Below are 16,300 nucleotides of genomic sequence, written 5' to 3' on the forward strand. Positions count from 1 at the left end.
GCACTTGTTTTGCAATATTTGTGTTTGGTGTGTGATATCAAAGGTAAGTTTGTGGCACATACAGCCTACAAACTTTTAGAATGGTTAAAGTTCACAGATAAAATGTATTATATGAAATTTACAGTGTTTATTAGTAGTTTTTAATTTTTTCAGTTTACCCACTTAATTACTACTTACTATGGAGTTTTTAATATTTGGCCAAATATCAAAATTTCTGATGTTATCAGTGTAGAACAGACTTTAATGAGGAAAGGGTGGGTGATTAGTACAGGACTGCCTTCACAAGGGGAAGTGTAACACTAAATATTTAAATGAAACAGCTTCATCTTCAAAAGAAGCTTGTGCAAACAGCTCGTAGCTCATTCTCCTGAAAAAAATCCACTCAGGTGTTCCAGAAACTGAGCAGAATGCAAATCAAAAATACAAAATCTCACAACTCAACACATTTTGAAAACCTTGGAAGGATTTGGGAAAATCATGTATTCAAGTGCATTCCAAGAGGTTTGTAGTGAGAGGACAAGGGGGAACAGATTCAAACTGGGGATGCTGAGGTCCAGGAGTGACTGACCCAGAGCAGCTGTGGCTGCCCCACCCCTGCAGTGTCCCAGGCCAGGCTGGACAGGGCTTGGAGCAGCCTGGGACAGTGGAAGGTGTCCCAGCCCGGGGCAGGGAACAAGATGAACGTCAAGGTCCATTGCAACCCAGGCCATTCTATGAGTAAATGATGCTAGATGAAAAATTGCTGAAAGAAAGGGAAATCCAAACCTAAGCTTCAAGGGTTCAGGAAGTCTCTGTTCTTAGAGATTTTGGTTCTGATTTTAAAGACAAGCCATAATTCTTTTGGGGTTTGTCTAAGTGCAGATTCATTCTTACTCCTTTTTGTGAGAAAGGTACTTAGAACATAGGCCAAATGTATCAGACCCATAAAATTCAGAATGATATTTTCATTTTAAGTAGTAACCATGGACAAATGAACACAGTTTTCCTTTTTTATTTGAGACACTTAGCAAAAATGCTGAAATATCAAACATTTCCTCAGTAGCTACAATATTGCCACTATGTACAAAATATTTGATAAATGTAGTACACATATAAAAATACAGTATGCATTACATATATACAGTACAATGTGCAAAACATATGGCATTCAAACATATGGAATTGATTTTAGGGGTGCAAACAGCAAATACAAAGGCATCATGGTTCTAGAAAGGCAATACATAAACTGACGCCCTGATTGCCATAATTTGCATTTAGTAAAGTAGTGCTTAAATGAAGAGGGCCCCAGAGACAGGTGTTTATCTTCTTCTTTTCACAAAATGAGATGCTAAGACATAATTATGACTATGAAAATAAGAAGAGAAACACCTACTTGGGTTAGCGTTATTTCTACTGCAAGCAGTACTGTGAAGAAAATCCTATCTGGAAAAAAAGCCTGTGCTATTAGTTACTACAAATTTCTCAAACAACAAAAACAAATCTGTACTGTTAAACATCAAAAACAGCTTTGAAAATATCTACATCCTCAATTTTAAAAAAGTACGGATAACACTTTTGGGGACTTAATTTCCTATGTTTTAAAATACAAAGTGCCTCCTTTGGCAATATAAATGGCAATGCTTTGGTTGCTATTTAAATTTTTATATTATTATAATTTATTTTAGGCTGTCTTTTGAATATCTGAGCTGTATAATTTTATAAAAATAGTGTGATTATATAGTTATTAACCATTCCCTGCTTTCTTTTTGAGAATTTGCTCTCATAGCTAGAATGGCTTTTTTTGGCTAGATTTCTACAAATACAATTATGCACTTTTAACTTAAAAACACTTTCTATTCAGTGCTGGACACTACAGAATGATGTAGGTGTCTCTTTTTTGCACTTTATTCCTAGCAAACTGGTATAAAAGGAATATTTGAGATTATTTCAGGTTTTAATGGATGCTCTTTATTGGCCATGTATATACTATATGTAACTCAATTCCACAGATCTCACATGAAATACCCTCTGGGGTATGGTCTAGAAGTCACTGAAAGGTGATTTCATAGACCACAATACAAAGAGTTTCAACAGAACATTTATTAGAGATAAGTGGAAGATTTTTTTCCAGTTTTAATAGAGTTTGCTTTAAGTTTATAATACACTTAAGATGCCATCCAAATAATAATGGTTTACATCGGTGAACTTTCCTGTGTTTGGATTACATAATGCCCTTCCAGTTCAATGTATCCTGTAATTGCAGTTTCTCTGCCTTGAAAGTAGTTCAGCAGCTTGTACTTGTGTTCTGATTACAGTGCCTACACTTTTGAGGCACCTGAATGTTTGAGATTATGTAACAGAAAAAGTTTAATATTGACACTTCTCTTTGGATCACCATCTTCTCTGAACATGACTCTTGTTGGTGAATTTAGAAATACTTGGGAAATAAATGTCAGTATTAAGTAGTGATCATTTCTAAAAGCTGTGGCCTCAGCTTTTTAAAGTTCTGATTCTGCAGGTCTGCAAGCCCATATTGCTGGATTACATTTTAAATTTCTGTAGAGAACAACTGCCATAAATTAATTTTATTGTCAGAGAGAGTATGACAATGCTTTTTTAACTATTTCTAAAGTTAAACAAAATTTTGCCTGTAAACTTCCTTGCTGTAACTGATGCTGAAGGACACTAAAAGTGTGCAGCAAATTCCATTTCTCTACTGAACACAGGATGTGACTCCTCCTGAGTAACACGAGCCTAGGAAAACATTGTCTGAGCTCTCTCTGTCTGGATGTGTAAACAACCAACTTTTGATTTTCATACTGATTAAAAGGTTTTCTTAATTACTTTGAAGGACCCACTAACACCACATTTGATAGGATGCATTCTGTTAGTATACTGCAGCCATTAAATGGCAAATTTAGTGCCAGTGCATTCCTTTGCAACTGTTCTCTTAATGAGAAGGATTCAGTTCTGTGCAGTCAAACTGCACAGTCACAATTAAATTTCTAAGATGTATTTGTGCTACAAAAACTTTCATGTAAAACATGCACACACAAAAGTCTAAGCAAAACCTATTTCTGCCATAAACAGGCATATACAACTATGGCAAACATATCACATTTCAGAACAAAGTCTAAAGCAAACCATTGTATATAAGGTTCAATACACAATTCTGAAATGTACAGAAAAGTAATCACACATTCCCTACACTAGAATATTTGTACTTCAGAAACTAAAATGATCCCTTAATTTTTATTTTTTTTTCAAATAGACGTTCAGAGCAGAAAGCTATACCGTACTGATAACAAGACATCTCACCTGTTTGGTTTTATTTCTGCACAAAGATTCCTATGGATTAATTAACATTCTACACTGCCAATAAGGGTAATTTTGTAGCAAGATGACTTTGCCAGTTTCAAGCTGTATTTACATGCACATCAAAAATGACAGTACAGTTGCTCTAGGTTAATTTCTCCTCTAAAAATTAATTTACTTGCCTCTCATTTAATCAGGAGGCAGGGTCAAAAAGGGATAACTCTAACCACACATATATTGTATGATGTCTGGTGTATCACACATAATAAACTGACAGTACTGCAGAACACTAAATTTCATTCAGAGTTGTTCCTATCAGACCAAGAGTCCTTAATTCTTATTCTCGTAACAGCCGAGGGCACTTCGTATCTCAGAGTATCAGCTCCCAAGACTGGATGATGAACAGGAATGCAAAAAGTTGAATGTGAAGTGTTCACTGTTATTGAGAAGTCCTATACCATCAAAGCTTAAGGCAGACAGTCCACATGTAATGTTGTACTCAAGTATTGTAGGCACAGCAAGAAGGAATAAGGAATTATGTCTTTCAACTGTGTGTAGTGAAAATCTCCAAAGATTGTTTTCTTGTACTTAGTTTCATATTACAGTAATTCTTGGCCAGTAATACCAGTGAAGATACATAATGATTTAAAGTGCTGTAATTGACAGGATGCAAACATATGGTATCAGTTCAAACCCTGAATCAATGATGGAATCCATTATTTTATCTGAAGCCAATGGAACTCTGTCATATCAGTAAACCAGACTGTGTTATATCTGGAGATGCAAATTTTCAGTTAATTCCATAACATTTTCTGACAAAAGTATTTGTTTGATTTTAACATGATTGTGTTGTGTTTTAATTTTTGAAAAATGTGGTGAAGGTTGCTAAGTGGATAACAGCTACTTACTGTTTTCAGTATTTCTTTGATACATATCATTATTCTAAGAAGTAGGCAAAAGCTTCGGGGCATTTTTCATTCAATCCTACAAAACTTTATTTTTGAAACTTACTGAGGGAAGAACCATGAGGAAAGAACCATGCAATGAGATCAGTTTTCAGACTAGAAAACATACAATATTTCCACATTTCAGGAAACGGGGAGTGTTTCCTTTTATCGTAATTTAGGAATTCCCTAATAGGAAATTCCAATTTTGTGTTTGATATTAACCTCCATCATCTATGGCAACATTTAACAGCTATTACCTGAGAGGCAACCATAGAATGTCAAAGTATATTAGTTCTACTTGATTTTTTTTTGTTTTTCTAACTGCTTTCAAAATAGACTCTGAAAACAACAACTAAGGGCTTTAAAACAACAAAAAAATATTCATGTGCTCTGCTGTGAGGTAAGAGCTTCATTTTTGCTATTCTCTGTTTCAGATATGCAATATGCCTTCTTACCACAAACAGTACATTCTGATCCTGGTGTTTAGGATTTGCACTGAGCAGCTTCTCTGTTGGTTTCCCTGATGTTACGTAGTGGCAGACAAAGCTGTTCAACAGACAAAGTGTTCCTTAAGAAATTATGGTTGTCCTGTCAGCACTGTCCCCTGCAACTTGATCTCATCCTACAAACATCTTTTATTGAGGGCATTGGGACTATTCTTGCATAGATGCTTGCAGGATTGTAGTATACAACACTATTAATTAAACTTTTCTACTTCCTCAAACTTTTCTAGTATGCTGAGATACTGGATTCAATGATCTAACAAATATCCTCAAACACAAAGCAAAATAGGATATTTACTTCCATTATAATAATCTCTTGTTTGAAGACCACTGTGTTCCCCTCTGTTCACAAAAATAAGCTATATAAATTTAAAAGAGTATACAAATAACTGTCCGATATACACATTAAAACCTAGCTATTAAATCCAGAGCATTGCTATAGAAAATTCAGTGTTCTCAATATTACCTGGCATTAGCTACAGTGGATTTCTTGCAATTAATATCCCTTTGGATGCAGGTAAATTCCTCCCTCATGATTAAAGAATGGGGGAAGTGTTTTAAAATCCACAAAAGCAAAATATAAAAACAATTTGAACAAATTAAGAGACTAGATATATGAAATTTCACTGAACCAGCCAGTGCTTCTATTTGCCTTTGCCCTCACAATTAGTTCTGAACCTGGCTCAGGCTTTCCACAGGAACAATGAAGTGCAGTGATACCTCCCCTCCCCCAGCCATTTGCTCACTGGGTCACTACAGAGAACTGCCATCTCACTCTCAGTTTAGTCATGTTGTGCTGCTCATTTAAGCATTACAAAGTCAGAGACGTAACTTCTCTCCTAAATATTTCTGATACATTTACCTTGGGCTACTTTTAATCACGAAGTACAATCATCCTTTCTTGACTTGTGAAATACAGCTTCCAGAGGGCCCTGATCTGTATTACTGATAGGTGCATAAAGTGATTCACTGTTGTAAACTTGAAAATCAATAAGGAATTAGCTTCAAGCATTTGTTCTTCCAAACATTACTGTCTTAGTTTATGTTAACTGCAATCAGAATGGTTTCATAATGGACCTCTGCTGTAGAGAGACTTGCAGGTCGTGTTCTCATTGGCTATAGCTTAATCCCAGTGCAACTGTAGATCTTGTGGATCTAGAAAGTCAGTGGAAAACACGCTCGGGGCAGCAGAACTGAGAGGGGTGAGTCCAGATGAGGAGCTGGGCATTGTAATGTCCAGCCATTCCATATTGTCCAAATTTGTATCGGGCAGGTCAAGAGACAGACAAGAATTATTAGTAGTAAACTGTGGGTCAGATGTTTCCATGGGTGAATGAGAGTGATCTAAAATGCTGGAGTGATTAAGCAGATCATTCTGGAGGTCTTCAATTAAAGAAAATGACTCTCTGTCCTCATTACTGCTTGTCAGTTGAGGAATTTCATTACCTGATGGTAAAGTTCCATCCAAGAGGGCTTCGAGCTGGTTTTCCAAACTTATAGACAAGCTGGTTGTTGGTTCTAAGGCCACAGGAGGAGGGGCCATTTGGATCTGCGGAGGTGGACGGGATATCACTGTGTTCACTGGCATTGTAGTGATGTTGGCTGTTACTGGTCTCATTTTAGATATGGGAGATGGTTCTTCTTTTATTGGAAGGGAAATCTCTGGAATAAAAAAACCCCACTGTTGAATTCAAACAGATAATGACATAATATCCTCCTACTGAGAAATTCCAGCCCATTTTGGGATGCATCCATAGTGAATTAAGTGCAGTAACAGTCACTGTGCTGCTCCACTCATATTCACATACATCAGACTCTGGCATGGCCTCCATGAACCACAGAGTATTTTAAACAAGTCCCAGAGTTCTGCTTTCAGTGATAGCTCAGCAAATTAGCATGAGTATTGATGAAAAAAGGAATGTATCTCTAGATGTTACCTTAACCTCCTTCATGTTTACAGTTCTTCTCATTAACTGGAATAATTATGGAACCAACACGTTTCCTTGTATAGAACCAATTTTCAGTTTCATCCCTGTTTAGTACTGTCCACATTGGTTAATTAAGAGTCCATGAGATGAAATGATGTGATTAGGAAGCATTTATTCCCAATTCTAGAATCTAAAACTACACTTCTGTCAAGAAGTTCCATATAAGACTGTGGCAGTAAAAAGAAGGGGAAATAAAGCCTAAGTTCCAATTTATTCTTAGATGTGAATGAAGCCCAAAAACAAGACAGACAAATATGCAGATAAATCCTCTAGCACAAGTGATGTTCCCAGCAGAAAAAATATACCTGACAATATATTTTGTGCTGGTTTTCCAAGCAAAAACCCACAGCCTTCTCACTCTCCTGAAGTACATTAGTAAATGAAACATTTTTCAGTGCAGAGCTTACTTACATTAAGTGCAACAGGCCTGAATGCTTTATTATGTTTTTTTCATAAAGACGATCATTAATTTAGCTTGAGTTGTTGAATACTCAAGTTACTTATCTCAGTCTACTCACATTTTCTGCAGGTGACCTTGCAATTTGCATTGAAAAAAAACCAAAAAAACTCTGATGTTTAGAATATGGCTGAAGTCTTCCAGTAGCCTAGAACCAGACCCTCAGCCCTGGCATTCCCTCTTGTCAAGATCCTTTTATGACAGCAGTTACAAACCCTTCTCTTAATTGAATCACTTGGCACCACAACATCTCCCACTATTGTAATGGCTTCTTGGGCTACTAAGCCTAATTCTGGCTGAAAGCCTCTTCCTTCTACTGCTGAGCTACTCTGTTCATTACTTTAGTTATATCAGTGCCTTTCTGATAGCTCCCTTATGTTAACTGACACAAAGTTGTTATTCATTAATATCTCCATATAGTTCATGCACACTTTTCCCAGTAATGTATCTTTGATGTTTATAGTTGATAACTCATGGTTATATTTAATGAAATTTTACTATCAACGTGCTAGAACTCTTACCTTATTCTATTCTTTGTATAATTTCAATAAACATGTTATGGACTTGCTCAACCTTTCCCATTTTGATAAAGTATGTCTGTGCTAACCTAAGGTGTTATTTTAATGATTTGAATGCTGTAGAGATTATTGTAAAGGTCTACCAGAGCTAGTTTGCAAGCATGAAGTTCCACAGCAGGTTGACTCTATGTGTTTTGGTAAATGTTTTCTTTAATAAGGAACCAAGGAAACTTTGAAAAATTTAGTTTCATTCAGGCTAGCTAGATTCTAACTCCTAAAAGAATTCTCATTTGATTATAGCAGTGAGTTTTTATTACCAGGTTTTAAATCTTTACATCACACAGCTGTCAATGAGCTTACCTCCACTCTTGATGAGAATGTCAAAAAGATCATCCATCTGCTGACTGTGTGCACTGGAAATCTGTAGTGCAGGAGAACAGGGTTATTCTCTTTCATGTGGGATTTTTTCCTATGCTTATTTTCCCTAGTTTCTATCAACAGTATGTAAGTACTAACCTATAATAAAAACTAAAATCCTTAATAGGAAATTGTCTAGCTAGAAAACAGATACTTTGGAGAGACATTTGCAATCTCTGTACTTGGTTTCAGTACAAAGGAATAGGGAAAAAAGCATGACAAAGACTTCATGAAGGCCACCTAGGGGAGAGGTGCAGGAAGCCAGGGATCAGGAGAGTTACTAACCCCATTTTGTACCAGGATAATCATAACTGCAGCACTTTGGGCTTGCAAACCCTGCTCTGTTGTCTCTCAGAGATAGCCTGTAAATGTCAGTCATGTAAGATGCATTTTATTAGGTGTCTTTGGGGTTTCTTCCCAATTTGTAGATTTATATTCTTTTATTTTTTAAGGGGGAGGAGTAAGCTTTCAGGAACTGCTCATCTTTGTTTTAAACAGCCATTCCCTAAATAACTGAACCTTAAGCAAAAGGTAAGAAAACCCCCCACAAACCCACTCATTCAAAAAGTCGAGAAAAAGTGAGACTTTCATGAAGCTCTGAAGAAGTGTTTTAAACCAGTGCTTGTACTCCAGGGATGGGAAGTGATTGCATCAGGAGATCCAGTGGGGAGCCCCTGGCTGGCTGTAGTGATAGAGTGACCTAAGACAACCTGTGTGCCCTCACTGTGGGGACGTCCCACGTGTGCAAGGACACAGGAAAGGGCATTAGGCACCCATAGCTGTGCCTCAGATCTGCCACCACAAAAACCCAACCAACACAAGGGGCTACAAGTTTTTGTCTTTTGGGATCATTCTGAAACGCACAAAATTAGGAACACTCATTATTACTCACACTGGCAGAGCACTACACAGGGTTATTCACCAAGATCACTCAATACAGACTCTTTTCAAGCAAGCACCTATGCTCATGTTTGCCTGTGTGTATAAACACATTCACACACATTCTCCTCAAGTTTACTCACTTTGGAAAATACAAACATATTTCCTCTCTTAAGGTGGGTTTGGGTATCACACATTCTCAAAGCAACTCATCTGAAGGCTAGTTACTGTTAGTACCAGCAGCAGCATTATCCCAATTGGATGTGTTGCCAGCTGGGAACTCTAAGACTTATTTACATAAATGCTGCTTTAATTAAAGAACAGTGAAACAGGAGTCCTGCAGTTAAACACAGTTATGAAACTAGTGACAGGGTATGTTAGAAAATCCTGACACCGAACAAAAAAAATCAAAACCTAAAACAAGCAATGGTTTTGGTAATTATAGAGAAAAGCTTTGGTTTTAAGAGCCTAAAGAAAACAAGTACCTCACGCTGTGATGGCTGAATACTGCGGGTCTGTTTTATGGCCTCTTCGTAACGAGGAGGATCTTTTGTCTTGGACACTGTGTTGTTGAAGAGGGGCTGCTGAACAATGTAAGGCTGGGCTTGAGATGGAGACCCAGGCTGCATGAAATAACAAATAATGACTAAATAATGTGATTTGGTGAATTGAGGATGTATCAAGCTCTACAGATTGTTCTATTTTGTCACATCAGTCCATGTATTAGCGTAATCAGAGGGATAAAATAAATTTCTTTCTCCCTCTCTCTAACACATATGCACATTTCAGCATTATTTCAATCTACAAAACATTCTTCCTTGAGTGAACTGCCATATATAAACAGTCACATGTTATATTAGAATAATCATGTAAACATGAACTTTATGGAAGATTGTTAGGATATCCTTACCTTGTTGGGAGCAGCAGGTCCATTCTGCACAGAAGGAACCTGATTACCACCAGGGTGAATGTTAGAGTTTGATGTTTTATTAATAAAAGATTGTGAAGGTGTTGAAACTGGTGCAGTCTGATAGGAAAATACTGCATTTGATGTGGCAGGTGGAAAAACCTGAAAAGGATTAACAGATCAGTCTCAGATTGTGGGTTTTTTGTTTTTAAAAAAAGGTAACATTGGATATATTACATTAATGAAATAGAAGACCTTTTTTTCTAAAACACTTGATTGCTAAAATTCCCTATGAAGTAAATGTTATTTATACTTATTTTTCCTTTAAGTGGAATAATTTTTAAATTCAGAACAGTTAGTTTCTGAAAGAAACTTTGTGCTCTGACATACTTTCTTTCATCACTCATTACTAAAAATATTTTCCTGCAATTTTCTAGGAAGCATGAGGAAAGTGTATGGAACAGTTCAATAGCATATCCATGGTTTCCCCATCTAGTGGACAGTCAATAACATGAGCTTATTTCTGACCTGATACAAACTGTACATATATCCACATTTGCCCTCTCCTGCCAGTTTTAAGACAGAATGGTTTGTCTGTCATATAATTCTAATTTTTTTTTGAAAGTAACTACAGATATCTATGAGGATTGAGGGAGAGGCAAAAGATAAAACTGATGAACATGGGTATGAACTATAAGTTTGGTTACTGGTATATGACACTTTTTATTTCTTCAACTGGTAGTCGACATACTCATTGCAAATGATTCCCATCAGAATCCTGTTTCTCATACTTTTGAGTTAAAGGGAGATTAAGAGAAACTACGAATGCATCAGCATTGTAATGCTGTTGTAAATTCAGTATCACTCCCAAATACCTTTATAACAAAGGTGACAAATCTTAGGTCATGGATGGAGAGAGGTAGATGTAATGCTGAATGCATGAGGGGTGTCCTGATCTGTTGTATCCCATTGATATTTTCATTTTAATGTTAAATGTGCAACAGCAGGCTGCAAACTCTGCTGGGAACTGTGGTCTTCATAACAACTGATCTGAATAGCGGGGAGGACTGGAGAAAATGTCCTACAGACATTTCAAGGAACTTGGAGGCAGCAATGGCAGCAAGCTGCCAGTCTCTGGTACAAGTACATGCCTCAGGATGACTGGAAAACTTCTCTATAGGACATGTTACATTAACAAGGTAAGATTAGCCCCTCACCAAATCCCAGAGAACCTGCTTTAGATCTGCTTTTTGGATGTATGTCAATTTTGACTCCTGGAGGATAGCCTCAATGTCCATGAAATTACATAGATTGAACAAGCAGTCTGAAAAGTATTGATGCTCCTTTAGCTGTGTCCCCTTTATTACCCAGCTCTAGAGAATGGCAATGCACAATCATGCATCCTCTAAGTTAAGTTCTGATCTGCAACAAGAGCCCAAGCAGAGGCAGATAAGGTTACTCAGGGACAATCCCCAAATCACAGCAGAACATGGGGTTCATGATGCACTTTTGTGAACTGAAATAAGAACTTCGAAGGCTGAGATGTAACAGTTACATAATATACTGTAAAAATGACCCTCTTCATCTTGGAATTTGAGCTGTTTCTGAATTATCTGTCCCTAGGGGCAGGCTGAAAAACCTTGCAATCCACTGATAAGGATGCAATAAAGGTCCAGAACTAATCTGGACCTAACATTCCTAATAATAGGGGTCAGTCTAGAAGAGGCTCAGAGGAGGAGAAAATATTTTCTTTTGTGATGACTGGTGCTGATGGGTTGGTATCAGTTCCCATATGAACATGACTGGAGTGGCAGTCACAACTGTACATCCAGTGCTGAGAACATGTGTTGGAATGGGACATTACAGAGCTGATTGTTTTTGGTAGAAGGAAGAGAAGGATCTCTCTGAATCATCCCCTGCATTCCTTAGGAAGAGATATGGTAGGGTTTGGACTCACTGGAATTACCATCCTCAGGATCTGAGTCCATAGCTTTCTTCATAAGGAGGGATGAAATCAACAAGGAAAGTCAGAAAACCAGAATTTTATTCTATAAAAGAATAAATCTTTGAAGTCATAAGTAAAAGCTTTCTCTTAAGAACTGCCTAAGAGAATCTCACATTTGAGCCAGTGGCAAATAAGAGAAGCTGACTGGAATATACCTGGTACACACCACTTGTTCCAAGTGTAAGAAAGGTTGTAGTAGGAATCATGCCCTAGGTGTACCATTAAGATAAAAAGTCTTTAGACAATGTATTTATCTGCAACTGAAAAACAGAGTCCTGCACAGACTAAAATGTTAGGAAAAGGAGGAGGTACAAGCCCATTGTATCGCACAGAAAAACAAGGTACAGATGTTAGGTGACTTGATCATTTGTATATAACACAGATGACACATACAAGATTCTCAAAGCACTGCCTAGAACTAGATTACACAACTATTTATCTTAGTGTTTATTGCTATCCACAAACCTTTCTGATTTGTTGGCTCTGACCAAGTGCGTGCTGCGTGATGGTATTTTGTTTTGATTGTGGAGCATGCATCTGAGGTGCTGTCTGCACCAGGCCAGAGGAAGAAATAGGAGCAGGTATTTGTGATGGGGTCTGTATTCCAGCTTGTGACTGAGCCTAAAGGATGAAGATAAAATATTTGAATTATTTGTATCTCACACTAAGTTACATCATGTAAAAATCTAATGCACACCTTATGCAGAACAGCAGTAACATATATTCTGGGAAGGATGAGTGGGAACTGTACAGGAAACCAAACTGTTACTGTGTTTGGTACTGGGGAGTTCCCAGCTAAAAGGTGATGTTTATTTTGCCAACAGTTTAAGACAAAGACAAACTGGAGAGAGCCCAGCGGAAATGCTAAAAATAACAGGGCACAGAGAGAGCAGATATCAGTAAGAAAGGACTATAAGAACTGGCTTGAGTAATCAGAAGACAAAACTGATAATGCAAGGAAAAGGTTGCTTTTAAGACCACAGTAATTTTTCATGGCCAGTGAAAGGCAAGAAGTGTGTCCAACTCATTAAAAACAATTTTAAGTGATAGTGGAAAACTTTCTGGAGTACAGATGAAGTAAAATACCAGGACAAGCTGCTTAAGGTTGTGACAGAATTCTAGCAGGATTTTAGAACAATTCATGTGGAGATCTGGGTGTATAACTCCTAGGAACAGTTCTTGCACTGCAGACTGGGGCCCATCCTCACCAGAATTTTCAGCCCCTCATAAAGGTTGCTGGATGTGCTGCTGCACAGGCTTGCAGCAAGCCTAGGCCCACAGCATGCACAACAGCCAGGGACACACTGCAGCTGGAGGAATACTTTGCTGCCATGATGGGTGGCAGGGGATGTTCCAACAATGCCAGTGGGAAGTGCATTACTGCTTAATTCTACCATTCTTAGTTCAGACCAACAGGTTACATTGATTCAGCTGGGTCAGATTACTCCTATACCTCTGTATTTATAGCCTGTCTTGGTTTATGCTGTATTTATTCACTACCCATAATCAGCCTAGAAATAATATTTGCACAACCATGGTTTCTTTTTCCAAGTCCACAGGAGAGTTCAATATATTGAAGCATCACCACACAGTAGGTAGTTCACATATGTTTTGCAAACAGGGCTATCTCAAAGTACTGAGACTGTAGCTCTCTATGACAATTTGCAGCTAACAAAATGATGGTAATATGCTCCTTTAAATCAAATTGTGCGTGGAAGCAGTACATGGTAAGGCAATTGCTTTTCAGGAAAGAGTATCTAGGAACAAAAGTTGCAAAGAAACAAGTATTAGAAGCAGGTATTACAAGATCAGCTCAAGCTTTTGTACTGTTTGCCTTAAGCCAGAAGCAGGATAAGCCTGAGTTTTAAGTTAATCTTACAAGCAGCACATGTACCTATTTACACTAAGTTATGAAATACTGCCATGCAGGTTACATGATAAAAAAATAGAAACACCCTTACCTGCAACTTGATATTTCCAACTGGTAACTGCACTGCAGTAGCAGCATTCGGTCCCTGGATAGACAGTGGGAGGAGCAGCTGGGCAGTTCCTTGGGTAGTTAATAAAGCTTGAGGCTGGGCAACAACTGCAGTTTGAGGCTGCCTCTGTGGGCTAACATAAAACTGAGAAATGGCATTCTGAGGTTCAGCTTTGGCCACAGGTATCTCCTGTTTGATAACAACCGCCTTTTTGGCAACTGGATTCTGGCCAGCGGTGTACACGGGCTGTCCTAAGGAATGGCTGGCCACAGGGACAGATTGACTGGTACTGGAGCAGTCAGCAGGGGCAGTTTCATCTTTGACAGCAGCACTGAACTGCTTCTGTTCCAAAGCAGCTGAGTTACCAAAAGTCTGAGACTGTTGCTGTTGTCCCCTTTTTTCAACCTCAAGTTGCATTTTCAATACTTCCACAAGTTTTTGCTCTTGTTCCAGTTTTCTTTTGAGCTCTTCAATTTGTTTTTCTTTTTCTTGAAGCTTGCGGTCCTTTTCTGCTACATCAAACTCCATGGTTGAGATGCTGCCACTGCTGCGATTCTGATTGTCCTCGTTTGTACTTGCCCTCAGGGGTGAAGTACTCAGGAACTGGGATGGTGACATCATGGTCATTTCTGGGAAAGTGTCTGCCATACTCGTGTCATCTGTGCTTAGACTGGACTGTTCAGAGGGAGAGGGAGATATAGGCAGGGGAGAGCTGATGTTTTCAGTATTTCCTGCTTTGCTGCCAGCTGCAGTAGATGTTTTTTCTGGAGGGAAGCTGGATATCGTATTAGCCACTGGTTTATTTACTGTTGCAACAGGAAATGCCACAGTCACTTCCCCAGTGTTCCCTGTGGCCCCACTAGAAGTGGTCACTGTCACAGAGGTACTTGTAGCAACCCCATTGTTGTTAAGATCTTGATAGGTTTTCAGACGCTCAATAAGGTCTGTTTTTGTTCCAGACACTGGTAATCCCCTCAGTTTCAACTCCATTTTAAGCTCTGCTACCTGAAATAAAATAAAATAAAACAAAACACTATAATAAAAAAGGAAAATATTACAACTTACTGATATGCATTCTTATTACATCTTAATAATGAAAATTATTTTCATTCCCATATTTGCTAGTTATTACACCTCTGGGTTCTGATAGCATGCATTATCTATGAGCACATTGCCATGACCTCCTACTTACTTCAGTGTTTAAGTTGCCAAAATCTTAGCAGTGTTCAGTTGTACAGTGAATAGTAGCAAACTGATGATGTTTTTTCATAAATATTCAACATGGAAAAATGCACCTACAGCTCCAGTTCTGAGCTAAAAACCTCTGTAGCAAACCAGCAGACAATGGCAGCAGTGCAGATAAAAGCAGTGAGCAGCACGCTGAGCCCCTTTGTTACACCATCAGGACAGAGAGATCTGTTTCTGAGAAACTTTATCAGGTCAGCTGATGATTTAATAGACCCATCAAACACAAAAGGCTCTCTTGCTAATTAGCACCCAAACAGTCACCCTATGTGCCATCTGTGTTTCCTTTACAAAAACAGTATAAGCAGTCACAATTACTTTCTGACAGAAAAACGTTCTCAGTTTTTTCCAATAAGCTTACAGACAAAGTAAAGTGCAAGTGTATTGAGTGCAAATTGATTCTATGCTTCAAAATATCAGTTAAAGAAAAGCAGTCCCAAAGAATGACTTCTGTTTATCAGAAACATGCACCACAGCTAACTGCAGAGCTGGGGCTCCCTGCATGTCAGAGCTACCTCGAATAGAACAAAAGGCAGTGACCCCAGTAGTATTTCAGTACTCAGCCAGCCTAGAATATAAGTTGGAGGTATTTTTGATTTGGAAATGATGAAAAGTTCACAGCAATATATTTTACATCTCTAAAACCCACAGCAATTTTATGTTAAATAACTCCCTAGCCAATGACTATCAGCTGTTTCCCCCAGTCTGGTACTCTCTGTACTTGAGAGTGTGTTCTAATTCTTCTCTTTTTCAACAATTCATTTCTGAACTCAGAACTGATTTAGCTGATTCAGTGGTAAAACCACTACCAGCAGGTCTGCAAGGAAGGCTTCTGTTAGTGTTACCAGATCAGCAGGAATAACAATAAATTGTGCCAAGAAATATAAAAGTGAACAGCTTTAATCACTGCAAAGCACAATTCTGGGTATTAACTTAAATATCTTCACAAGTTTTTAGTTAAAAATATAAAGACTGGAAAACTGATTTCAAATGCTGTGGTTTGAATTGCATTTTATAGACTTATTTCATATTAAAAGATTTGCTTTAACTTAGGAGAATATATTACCATCTTGAGAATCCAATATTCTGAAATTTCTTCTTTTTATCCCTTCAAAGCTAAAGGAATCCTCCCTCCCACCCCTCACAAACCTTGGTAAAGGC

General features: G+C 38.0%; 1 protein-coding gene across 4 annotated transcripts in view; it reads right to left on the reverse strand.

The window, feature by feature from the left end:
- Window positions 1–975: 975 nt before the first annotated feature.
- Window positions 976–16,300, reverse strand: part of MRTFB (myocardin related transcription factor B) — a 67,220-nt gene continuing 51,895 nt past the window's right edge. For 3 of the 4 annotated variants that reach the window (XM_066560526.1, XM_066560525.1, XM_066560527.1), the window contains 6 exons: window positions 13,877–14,899; window positions 12,381–12,536; window positions 9,914–10,072; window positions 9,489–9,626; window positions 8,068–8,128; window positions 976–6,406 (listed from right to left, as the gene is read on the reverse strand). In XM_066560526.1, the coding sequence (XP_066416623.1) occupies window positions 5,868–6,406; window positions 8,068–8,128; window positions 9,489–9,626; window positions 9,914–10,072; window positions 12,381–12,536; window positions 13,877–14,899 (2,076 nt within the window). In that variant the 3' untranslated portion in view covers window positions 976–5,867. The remainder of the gene's footprint in view (window positions 6,407–8,067; window positions 8,129–9,488; window positions 9,627–9,913; window positions 10,073–12,380; window positions 12,537–13,876; window positions 14,900–16,300) is intronic. The other variant, XM_066560528.1, reaches the window with a different exon arrangement.

This window comes from Molothrus aeneus, chromosome 16 (genome assembly GCF_037042795.1).
Source record: "Molothrus aeneus isolate 106 chromosome 16, BPBGC_Maene_1.0, whole genome shotgun sequence".
NCBI lineage: Eukaryota > Metazoa > Chordata > Aves > Passeriformes > Icteridae > Molothrus > Molothrus aeneus.